At 46.0% G+C, this 12,548-nt stretch overlaps 1 protein-coding gene across 2 annotated transcripts in view; it reads right to left on the bottom strand.

Annotated features, from left to right (window-relative positions):
• Positions 1 to 1,299: 1,299 nt before the first annotated feature.
• Positions 1,300 to 12,548, bottom strand: part of CRMP1 (collapsin response mediator protein 1) — a 47,221-nt gene continuing 35,972 nt past the window's right edge. For both annotated transcript variants that reach the window (XM_081876268.1, XM_081876269.1), the window contains exons 9-14: positions 11,030 to 11,186; positions 9,723 to 9,864; positions 7,073 to 7,243; positions 6,396 to 6,575; positions 2,893 to 3,058; positions 1,300 to 2,274 (exon numbers count right to left, since the gene is read on the bottom strand). In XM_081876268.1, coding sequence (XP_081732394.1) covers positions 2,183 to 2,274; positions 2,893 to 3,058; positions 6,396 to 6,575; positions 7,073 to 7,243; positions 9,723 to 9,864; positions 11,030 to 11,186 — 908 coding nt within the window. In that variant the 3' untranslated portion in view covers positions 1,300 to 2,182. The remainder of the gene's footprint in view (positions 2,275 to 2,892; positions 3,059 to 6,395; positions 6,576 to 7,072; positions 7,244 to 9,722; positions 9,865 to 11,029; positions 11,187 to 12,548) is intronic.

Raw genomic sequence — 12,548 nt, 5'->3', positions numbered from 1 at the left:
TGCACACACAGTTTGCAAGGAAGGGCGATGCTTCTGGAGTCTGGCTTTTTTCATGATGTGTGCGGGAGGCAAGGCTGTGGTGCAGAGTAAAGGGAGTGTGAGGATTGTTACGGGGGCTGATGTGCATGACCTGCCTTGTAATTTAGAAGTGGGAATACTTCAGCCACACAGGCTCTCTGTGATGACTGTGATGGTTCTAGGCCCATTTCCTCTCCCTCAACCCCCATCTCCTCCAACTTGGCATCTCTCATGGTTGCTGTTGTAAAGGAAACTTGGAGTGTAGAGGTGGAGGAACACCGCTCTGTTCATGGAGACCAGAGCTGGTCTGAGGAGTTAGGACCTTCCTAGTCTCCTCCCACCTCCTGTTATGCCATGTCCTTTCTGGTTGCCCCCCTTGGTTGAAATTTAGAGGGTGAGTCCTCTTGGGGACAGAGGCCCTGTTGTAATGATGGTGGTAATAACGGGGTCTAGATGGACCCAGCGGTCCAACAATGCAAGGTGAGTGCTTCCCCCCACCCCATAGGATGTATTGGGGGGCATAGAAGCCTCTGTGGCTCAGGCTGGGGGCAAAGGAGGTGGAGCCTCCGCCTCCTCTGATGCCTGTCTGCCTTCCAGGCTGAAAGGGATGAGGTGGAGGCCCAGGACCCAGCTTTTTTGGACCAGAGTACTGGCAATGATGAGACCTTCACCACCGAGGGAGCAGCTTCATGGCACGGTAAGGCCGTGGGGAATTTGCCTGCTAGTAGATGTAGAATGTACGTCTGAAGCAGGCCTGGGTGCACCAGTCCACACTAGCCCCTTGTGGTGCTGGCGGATGTTTGGCCCCCTGGGAGAACAAGACCAAGGCCCCTTTCCCTCATCAGTCTCCCCTCCATGCATGTTGGGCTGGCAACACTTCAAAGTGAGCTTGCAAGGTGGAAGAATCGGGCCTTTTTACCTCCCCCCCCCCCGTTACCATTCTGGGGGCTGCCGTGCTGTGTCCGCCTCAGGAGCACCCAGTGCTTGTGACCCATCCTCTGCCGCTTCCCGTTTTCCTCAATTCTGCAGCAAATGTGTGTTTGGGTGAATACATAGGGCAGGGGGTCTTCACAGATGTACATTAAGGGGTCTCTGAAGATGGTGGCTAGCCTCTGCAGTGAGGAACCAGGTCAACCGTAAGTGTCCTTTAACCTTTTGGTATTGGCTAAAGTGGTTCTTCCCTCCCACCCATCTCCCCACACTGTGGCTCCCAACCTGCTCTCTGCTTATGCCCTGAATGAGAAGCTTGTTTATGAACTGGAAGCAAAAAGAGGCAAAGCATTTCATTTCATCTTCTTTTATTTCACAAGCCTTCAATTCAAAAAAAATGAACCACAACTAGTAGATCTGATACATTATAATAAGTAAAAATGAATGTGATTTAAAAAGGAGAAAAAACTTTGTACAAAAACATTAAAAATCCAACAGCAAATTGAATTCTTTAGAAGTACCAAATATTTCATGCAAAAGGTGAGCGCTACTGGCCAGTTGTAGAAATCCCCTGAACAAAATGGCAACAGCGTCACTATGTGGAAATTATGGCTCTTTCTAAAAGCAAAGACACAGACTTGGAATGTACTAAGTGGGTCAGAGCCACTAGGCCCTCCTCTATTGAGGTTTCTTGGGATTTAATAAATTAAAAAATAACATTAAAAGAAAGACTCCTGTCCTATTCTGCATATTTTAAAAATGACCAGTCTTTCTTCTTACCTTGGCATCGTGGTAATTATTGGCAAAGTGTTCTTTCTAAAGTGGACTCACTCACAAACTGCAGCTTGCAACAATAACTTAGTAACATGCATCAACTACTCTAGCACGGCTAACGGGGGTGGGGTGGGGTGTGCAAACGAACTATCAGGTCATTACGAGACAAAGCTAAAAGCATCCATCACTAATGGAGAAATGGAAGCACCATGCTTTAAAAGGTGGCAAAGGTATGAAAGCACAATTGTGAGGCAATTTATTCCAAGCAAACACGCTACACAATGATGACTTCTTTCTACTCACTTTTCTTAGGGGGGAGGAGAGATTCCCTGTCACACACACGCACACACACGCACACACAAGCACCGAATAAAAGTGTGGGATCAACAACACAGACATAGAAAGGAAATAATAATTGTTCCTATGAGCCTTTATTCTTGGTTTCTGTTTCCATCTGAGTTCATCCAAGACTAGTAATATTGGAGCGACCACCAGGAGGTGCAACAATGCGATGCCCAGTGCGACGTGGGTTGTTATCATCTACCTGAGCACCTGTGCAACAGCAATCCAGAAACAAGGTGAAAGTTAATAGCTTCTCCAGCCTTTCATTTACTCAGAAATCAATGGCACAAGTAATTGCAAATGCTTAATATGAGCTAAACATCTTGCCCTTTTATACTGAAAATGAGGCCTGACCCACACAAATACTGATTTTACATAGTACACCCCTGCGAGATAATGTTTAGGATATGGCACTCTGAAGCGACGGTGCTCAAACCTTCACCGGACACTGAATTCTAAGTCTCTTCTGTAACTTTTTATCAAGGCTAATGGGTATTTGCCTACTGAACTAGTAGAAACACAGGTCCATCTACAGAAAACCAATGTGGATTCCTCTGTGCAGTTGTCTTTGAGCTACACCTGCACACAAGACTTCTGGGAGTGGGCATCCTTTATCCAGACCTGAGCATGCAGGTGTAGCACTGAAAATGCAGAGAGACATGTACAGCACATCACAAGGCCGCACTTACACTGAAAACCTCCTTTTGCCAGTAAGTCATCAATGCTGGTCCTTACTAAATTACTGATGGATGGATTTGTACTAAGCAATTCTCTGCAGTGGACCCTGTTTTCAAAAAAAAGGTTGCTGATACTGATAGTTTGTCACACCTGATAAGCTAAAGTTAGATTGATGGAGGTTCCTGATTGGTGGAGGCTGGTTTTTGGCAGGAGACGATTTAGTGGAAGGTGCAGGAGTTGCATATTTTGGTGTTGCTGGAACTTCATAGACTGGCCCATCGTACATTCCTCTGGAGACACCTTGCAATTCTGTTACCTGCATATCACAAACAGAAATGCAATTACATTTCAGTGGCCTGGCATTTGACCCACCCGTCTCACGCATAAGATCAGTGCAAAAATGTATGCAACAGAGCAAGGTTCTGAGTCCCACTTCCTCCATCATCATTTCCATTTTCGGTTCCCAAAGTGGGGAGATTTGTACATCGTAAGATTTAGTATTTTCTAAGCACCTAAAAGTGAAGTGCCATGCAATCTAAGAAAGGGTTGCCAGCCTAATTGGGCCAGAAGGCCCCATTGGCATTTTGAAAAGGTGCAGTGGGTGCTAGTCACAAAATGGCTGGCATGGGAGCATGGCTTGGCACAAAATGGCTGCCACATCTCAAAAAGCCACGTCTCAAAAAGGACCACAAAGTGGTGAAACCCCTATTGGCACTGTGATTGGTCACAGAAAGAAGCTCCTTCCATTTTCTACTAAGAATGGAAGACAAAGTGGGCACTGACAATAATGCCAGTCAGAATTGTCACTGTTCCCTCATTGGAAGCCGGTTACTGTGGAGGAAGTCTATACATTAATTGGGAATCTGAAGAGCGGAAAGGTTCCGCGGAAAGACTTTATCCCAGTGGAATTGATTACATCAAACCAGCACTGGTGGGCTCCGCTTCTGGCAGAACTTTTTACGGTAGTAAATAACTCAGGCAAAGTATCATATAGCTGGAAACATGCTATAGTAGTTCCAATCTTTAAGAGAGGCTACCCAAACTTACCCTCCAATTATAGGCCAATTAGCCTGCTTTCAATAATTGGGAAGCTGTATGCCCGATTCCTCAGTAGCAAACTGACAATTTTTCTAAATGAACATAATATACTATCTGAAGGCAGCCTTTCGTGAGAACCATTCAACATCAGACCACTGTCTAATGCTGTCCTTCCTAGCCAAGAAGTACACCAGGCCTCTACAGGGTAAACTCTTTGTGGCCTTCATGGATCTGAAATCAGCATTCGATACCATCCCCAGATCCCAGCTATGGTCCAAATTAAATCTGATTTCGCAGGACAAACGACTCCTCTTTCTTATAAAAGCCCTGTACAATGGAACCAAACTGCAGGTCCGATGCGGTCGGCAGGGACAGTTATCGAACAGCATCGAGATGACATGGGGGGGGGGGTGAGACAGCGTTGTATTTTGGCCCCCACACTGTTTTGCCTATTCTTAAATGACTTAGAAGAGAGCTTAATGGACCCAGATGGACGCCTTCCAAAAATAGGAATGAGAAGGACCCCCTTGTTGTTATATGCGGATGACGCGGCCATCATCTCACATTCCAGACCGGGTTTTAAATATCTGCTGAGGAAGTTTTCTGATTACTGTTCTGGAAATGGTTTATCCATTAATTATGAAAAATCTAAAATTTTAGTATTCGAAAGAAGCTTATCCCAGTCTAAATGGGTGCTGGATGGCCATAACCTTGGACAGATTAAATACTTCAGTTATCTAGGGCTCACATTCCATCATACAGGATCTTGGAAGCACCACTGGCAAACCTCCCTTCAAAAGGCGGAGATCACAAAGCTAGCCATACTCAGATTCTTTTTCACGAAGGGCGGCAAATATGTTCCAGCAGCCTTAAGGGTTTTCAACGCAAAACCCGTTTACCAACTCCTGTATTCTGCAAATGTCTGGCATAATGGGGCCTGCCAAAGCTAGATGGCTTTCAGGCAAAATTTCTATGATCTCTGCTGCAGGTACCCAACTGCATCCCCAACTCCATACATCTGTTAGAAGCTGGTGAAAGCGTGGTGGGCTGCCCTAAAACATTGGCTCAGGATTTCAGTGTTTAATCTAGGGAAGGGTTTGTACCAACACCTGACCAATGAGGAGTTTGTCAGCAAATGGCAGAAAACCATGGCTAGGAAAGCCACCTCTATTGGTCTGTCTCTCCCCCCCCCCCAATGTATTACCTGGGTTATGAAGGTGCCCAAAAGATATTAAAGCAAAGATTATGGGATAATACACACAGTGACTTGCGATCTCGATCACACGCAGCCTGTAGTCCGCTGGCAGTAGGAGTACAATATGGGCATATCTTTAAGTTAACACCTTACATTAAAAACCTGACAGTACCAAATTATCAAAGGTTATTCACCAAAGCCAGACTAAACGTCTTTCCTTCTGCAGTGTTGGATGGCAGGTTGAGAGGAGCTCCCTACCACGATAGACTTTGCTCGTGTGCTCAAGACATCAATTCTATAAAACATAATTTGCTGCACTGTGTGAAATATGAGCAAGCCAGGGCTGAACTGATATTACCCTTGCTGGTACCTTTCCCAGGAAAATCAGAGGCTCACTATGTCAGGTTCCTATTGGAAGACTGGACAAACGCTAGAACATTAGCAGTGGCAAAGTTTTTATCGGTGTTTGAAAGAAACAATGATCCCTATCTTTAAGTCTAAACAAAATGCTTGTTTGACCTGGAGGTAGGCTGTCTGAATTGTGGATTGCTTTGTAACGATTTATTGGGTCTCTGGACCGTAATAAAGATTGATTGAGAATGCCAGGCGCTGGGTATGCCAACCTGAAATTCCCTGAGGGCCCACAAACGATCAATGGATAATTTTCAATATGTCCCCCATCCCTGTAAAATGACAAAGCTTCAGCCAGCATACTCATTTTTTATTTAACTTTTATTCACATGTACAATGGGACACGGGTGGCGCTGTGGGTTAAACCACAGAGCCTAGGACTTGCCGATCAGAAGGTCGTCAGTTGGAATTCCCGCGATGGGGTGAGCTCCCGTTGCTCGGTCCCTGCTCCTGCCAATGTAGCAGTTCGAAAGCACGTCAAAGTGCAAGTAGATAAATAGGTACCGCTCCAGTGGGAAGGTAAACGGCATTTCCGTGAGCTGCTCTGGTTCGCCAGAAGCGGCTTAGTCATGCTGGCCACATGACCCGGAAGCTGTACGCCGGCTCCCTCGGCCAGTAAAGCGAGATGAGCGCCGCAACCCCAGAGTCCGGTCATGACTGGACCTAACGGTCTGGGGTCCCTTTACCTTTACAATGGCAAAACTCATGTCTCAAAATGAACTGGAACTGGGCAGTGGATCTCATGAATGATACAGCCACTGCACATTTCTTCAGGCACATTGCTGTCTCTGAATTACAGAACTGGAGAGATAGAAGAGACCCCAAGGGTCATCTAGTCCAATTCCCTGTAATGCAGGAATCCTGCCCACAGCCATCCCTGGGTGGGCTAAAACAGCCAGATGAAATGACCCATTGTTCTACAAATATATATATATTAAAGCATTTGTACATTATAACATGTGACAGAAATGATTAGCAACAAGAAGTTTGGATATCTATACAAACCTACCTTATTCCTAATTTTGATGCGTTGATAAAGGTATTCAGGGAAGGGCTTCCGGGGAATGAAACGGCCCATTCCTTTACTTACATGGAGATTTCCATCTTCAAACACAATCTTCCCTTGGCTAATGACTATGAGGGGAGCACCGTGACATTCCATGCCTTCAAATATATTATATTCAACAGCCTGCAATGGGGAGACCAGAACATGCGGTTAATTCTCATTTACTGATAGGCATGAATGATTTATACTACATTAAATTGTAGAAGGTGTTAAACATGATAGTTAATTTTCTTTAATAGTCAGGGAGTCAAAACCATTAAAACGTCACGGTGTGGTGGCAGAAAGTGGCAGCAATGATGGCAGGTTCCGGCAAAGTCTTACTGGAAATTGGCACAGAAGCTGGTGGCGCTTTTCTGCCAGTGGGGTGCTGCCTTGGGGGCTTCTGCCATCCAAGGTGAGTGCTTCACCCCAGCTCACAGGTGGGCCGGCCCTGCTGCCTGTGTAACTTTGATGGTAGCAGCACTGGCATCCATTCTCTAGACACAATTGGGTGATGCACTCATGCAGTAAAGAGCAATTGGGGACATGTTGTGCTGCCGTGGTTGAGGGTATTTTTGGACAGCCTGCAGCAATAGTGCCTTAAGTAGTTCTCAAAAAAATCGAAGAGCTATTCCTCTTACCGACTTATGGCTTTTGGCTGTGATGGTCTTCGCCTTCTCTGGGTCCCAGATCACAATGTCAGCATCCGAACCCACAGCGATTCTACCCTTTCGCGGATAGAGGTTAAAGATTTTGGCTGCATTGGTACTAGTAATGGCAACAAACTGGTTTTCATCCATTTTACCTGAAGACTAAGATAAATTTTCCATGAGTAACGTATCTTAAGAATAGTGGTATATGTGTACATACAACAGAGATGAGAGGTGGTGGTCAACAAAATTTTACTCAGAGAACATCAAAGTCACTGGAAACAAATGGACAAGATCTGCCATAAAATCATCAGTATTCTTTCCTGCAGCAGATTAAGAGCCACCAGGAATATGTATGCGGATGTAGACAGGTATTAGATTTAGTGGCTCTTCCTGGAATTAGTTCTGGATTTTTTTTTATATAAAAAAAGGTAATTGAGTTTAAAGAAATAATTCTTAATATACCAGCAGACGGCAAATGAAACTAGCAGTTGAGACTTGGAATTCTGAGGGGCAAAATGCCAGAAAAATTGCATGGCAGGTGGAAGAAGCCTGTTGATTTGCTTAGTTATAGTGGCTGTTGTGGGTAAAATGACTGTTTGGCCCCGTTAGAATAATGGATGATGAACCTGGTGGGTTGACTGGGCTATTTGTCCTTCCCCAACCTGCTGCCCTCTACTAAATCTGGAGCCATAAGCTCCAGCTAGCCTAGCCAGTGGCCAAGGATGATGTGAGTTGTAGCTCAATACAACTGGAGCGCACCAGGTTAATGAAGGCTGACCGAAGATGTTAAGCTATGAAGGAGGCTGCTACCAGAACAAGGAGTGGAGCAAGTAGAGATTTTAAGGGAAGGTAAAGGCAAAGGACCCTTGGACGGTTAAGTCTAGTCAAAGGCGACTATGGGGTGTGGTGTTCATCTCACTTCAGGCCGAGGGAGCCGGTGTTTGTCCACAGACAGCTTTTCAGGTCATGTGGCCAGTGGGACTAAACTGCTTCTGGCGCAACAGGACACCATGACAGAAGCCAGAGTGCACAGAAATGTTGTTTACCTTCCCGCTGGAGTGGTACCTATTTATCTACTTGAACTGGCGTGCTTTCGAACTGCTAGGTTGGCAGAAGCTGGGACAGAGCAACAGGAGTTCACCCCGTCATGGGGATTTGAACCGCCAACCTTCCAATCGGCAAGTCCAGGAGACTCAGTGGTTTAGGCCATAGCACCACCCTTTTAAGCAGAGATGAAGCGTGGGGGAGGGGCGAGATGATGGTGCTGATGGATACAAGAGAGATTGCTAGGAGGAGATGGAGGAAGCATCACTTAAGATCTCGGGACTATGTGAGTATGCAGCTTCCAGAAGCTGCCACAATATTCATGGGCATACAAGTAGTACTTGGGGAGGGGGGCAATGAGATAGGCTTGGTTTCAAAGGAAAAAAAGAGAACAATGTGCCTCAGTGATCAAGAGAGTAGGCTAACCAAGCTGCAGAGGCAAGGGGAGAAAACCACTGAGAACTTGACACTGTCCCCAGCACCTCGTTTCGGGCAGGACTCACCACATGCATGAACTTGGTGCAAAGGACCCAGGGGGTCTACAGATGACTTCAACAACTGGGGTCCAAGTACCTTTGGGCCTGCCTGAGTCCCTATACTCCACCACAATTGCTCAGATCAGGGTGGTCTAATATGTGGCCCACGAGGCCTTTTGTGGCGGCTCCAGTCAGGGCCTAGCAAGTGCTTTCCCAGCTTTGGAAAGGAGGTGGGAGGGCTCTAGGACCATGCCAGAGCCCTTATGCCCCATTCCCAAAGCCAGCCAAATGTTTACTGGGCTTTGAGAAGGCACCCCCTTGGCTCGGTGCCCAGTGTGGGGGAACTAGTTGCGCTGCCCTAAATCCAGTGCTGCCACTTCCTTATACTTCTGCAAACCTTGGGTTTATCCCAAGCCTGCTGATTCTGTGTGTGTGTGTGTGTATTTGTTTTGGCAATGCAAGTGACAGTGCTGACAGAATTGAATTGGGAGTAGAAGAAATAATGATAATATCAGCATTTTAACTGAGTCCAGAAGCAGACTGGTAACTAGCAGTGCTGTCTTACTCATAGGCGCTAGGGGTGCGGAGCACCCGGGCGCCAGGCAGGCTCTCAGGGGCGCCAGGCCAAGAGTCCGGGGCCTGAGAGTTGAGTCCGGGGAAGAGTCTGCCTGTTGGTTGGAGTGCTGCGGCAGGCTCTTCTGCTGTGGGCAGCTCTAAGCCACGAGTTTAGGGGTGACTGAGCCAGCAAGATGCTGAGGCGGTCGGCCGGCTCCGCCATCCTGCATGCCTGGGACTGGGCAACCCGGGGGGGGGGTCTGGGTGGATCTTTGCACCCTAGCACCGCATATGCTTAAGACAGCCCTGGTAACTAGTGCCACTGATGTACAAAAACAAAGTTTGTACAAAACAAAGTTTGTACAAAAACAAAGTTTCCTGATCGCCTTTAAATGCAGTTCCAGCAGAGTTGTGTGCCCTGAGGCCCCGGTGTGTGAGTGCAAATAAAAGGTCCTGGGTGTTGGCCCGCTGACCCCAGCCCCATCTAGCTAAGAGTTAGATTTGGAAATATCTGAGCAGTACAGGGCAGGATCTGGTGTGAAGCAGCGGTTGCCTTTGCTTACCACACACTTATCCCAGACCACGGTCATTCTTTCTTCAATTCCATTTACTCCTTCTGGAATCAGAGTGAAGTTGTCCTTTCCAACCGCTTTCTGGGCTGTGCTATAGGTACAGTGGGCACTTCCAGTCACTTGCAGGTCACCACTGAAGGAACATAGAGAGGAGACAGAAATATTTTTAAAGGCTGGAGGCAAGGATGTGGGTTGCTTAACCTTTGTGTTTCTAGCTACTGGTGCCACACATTTATTCAGGAATGTATATTCTATGGTTAGCTACTGCTTTTCAATTCTGTTAACCTCTCCAGTCTCTGCTTCCACATTCACATCAATACTATTCTGCAAAGTATTGTTCTTTGGGTATCTTTCCTAGCGTTTTTCAGGTCTCTGTAACAGCATCAGTAAGGCAAACCAAAGTGAAACTGAACAGCAATTTTGTTTACAGATTATTATTTAAAAAACTCACTCTATACAATCATCCCACTAAGGACCTAGTCAGATGTTCCATGGGAGGCCTGTGAACAGTCTGATGACAGACTGATTGATTGAATTGTACTGAAAAGCAGTCACAGAAGACTGCCAGTTTGAGTGGATGGGGATGAGGCTACAGTGGTGCCCCGCAAGACGAATGCCTCGCAAGATGGAAAACTCGCTAGACGAAAGAGTTTTCTGTTTTGGAGGTGCTTCGCAAAACAAATTTCCTATGGGCTTGCTTCGCAAGACGAAAATGTCTTGCGAGTTCCTGCTTTTTTTTTTCCCTCCCCCCCCCTTTTTCTAAGCCGCTTATCCACTAAGCCGATAAGCTGCTAAAAGCCGCTAAAGGCCGCTAAACTGCTAATAGCGCTAATCCGCTAAGCCGTCAATGGGCTTGCTTCGCAAGACGAAAAAACCGCTAGACGAAGAGACTCGTGGAACAGATTAATTTCGTCTTGCGAGGCCCCACTGTATTTAATCCTTTTCCTTCCTGTCACTTAAAACCATCCTTTCTGAGCCAATTTTCCTGTCAAAGGGGAAGAGGGTAAGCTGCCTGGGGTAATTCTGAACAGGGAAAGGTCAGGAAGGGAAAGGGTTAAGCAGACTCCTCCCCCTGTGATGGGGGTGTCACATGTTTCCTGCATAATGTGTAATTTCACTCTGAGCTAAAAACAGTATTTGCTATTCCCTTACAAACAAGAACAAATTTGACAATAATCAAACCATATCCAAATACTTGTCTGTTATTACATATTACTTCTGCACTTTAGCTCACATCCAAGTGGCTCAAGGACTCCCTTGGCTGAATTGGTGGTTTACAAGCAGTTGCAGTTTAATACCATGCTAAAAGTGAGGTCAAATGATCAGGTGTTGTAGGATCCAGACTCAGAGGCGGTGAGGTCACAAATGCTGCAGCCTTGGCCCAATTTTTGCTCCAGTAATGTGTCCCATCTGTCCCTAGGCTGGCAGTGATTGGTTCCCCGAAAACAAGAGCACCTTGGGGAATGGAAACACACAACTGATTATACCATCCTTTTAATTTATTTTTTAAATGTATATACCACCCTTCATCCGAAGATCACAGGGTGGTTCGAAACATAAAAATACAAAATGAGAACACAAAATACAAAATCACCCCACCTCCCACAAACACATTTAAAAGGACATAGTATGTTAATCAACCAAAGGCCTGATTAAAGAGAAAAGTTTTTGCCTGGTGCCTAAAGATATGGAAGGAGGGCACCAGGCAAGGCTCCTTGGGGATTTGTTGTTTAGTCGTTTAGTCGTGTCCGACTCTTCGTGACCCCATGGACCAGAGCACGCCAGGCACTCCTGTCTTCCACTGCCTCCCGCAGTTTGGTCAGACTCATGTTTGTAGCTTCGAGAACACTGTCCAACCATCTTGTCCTCTGTCGTCCCCTTCTCCTTGTGCCATCCATCTTTCCCAACATCAGGGTCTTTTCCAGGGAGTCTTCTCTTCTCATGAGGTGGCCAAAGTATTGGAGCCTCAGCTTCACAATCTGTCCTTCCAGTGAGCACTCAGGGCTGATTTCCTTCAGAATGGATAGCATTCCCCAAACGGGAAGCCACCACAGAAAAGACATGTTCTCATGTTGCCACCCTCCAGATCTCTCTTAGAGGAGGCACACGAAGGAAGGCCTTAGATGATGATCGTAGGGTCTGAACTGGTTCACATGGGAAGACATAGTCCTTGAGGTATTGCAGTTGTGAGCCATTTAAGATTTTATGGGTCAAAACCAGCACTTTGAATTGAGCTCAGAAACTAATCGGCAACCAGTGAAGTCAGGCCAGGATCGTGTAATATGCTTAAACTTTCATGCCCTGGTGAGCAACCTGGACACTAAATTCTGAACCAGCTGAAGTTTCCAAACCATCCTCAGGTAGCCCTATGTATAACGTGTTGCAGCAATCTTACCTAGAAATCACCAGAGCATAGATGACAGAAGTTAGGTTTTCTGGTCTAAGGAACTGCCTACATCCTAATAGCAACCTAAAAGCCACATTCCCCTACCATTTGTTAACTAACATTGGAGACAATGTAAAGACTAGTCAAATTAAACTAATGTTATCATAAATGAATCAACTAACAATCATCGTCCACTTCATCAAATGTCAGCTGAGGGTAACACTTCATGTATGAAACAAATTAAAAATTAAAAATTAAAATCCAGTAGCACCTTAGAGACCAACTAAGCTTGTTATTGGTATGAGCTTTCGTGTGCATGCACACTTCTTCAGATACCTTGCATGCACACAAAAGCTCATACCAATAACTAACTTAGTTGGTCTCTAAGGTGCTACTGGAAGGAATTTTATTATTTTGTTTCAACTACGGCA

The sequence above is a fragment of the Podarcis erhardii genome (assembly GCF_964252035.2).
Source record: "Podarcis erhardii genome assembly, chromosome: 9".
NCBI classification, from domain to species: Eukaryota; Metazoa; Chordata; class Lepidosauria; order Squamata; family Lacertidae; genus Podarcis; species Podarcis erhardii.
Note: the sequence above shows the minus strand (reverse complement) of the source record. Positions and strands in the feature narration are given on the sequence as shown.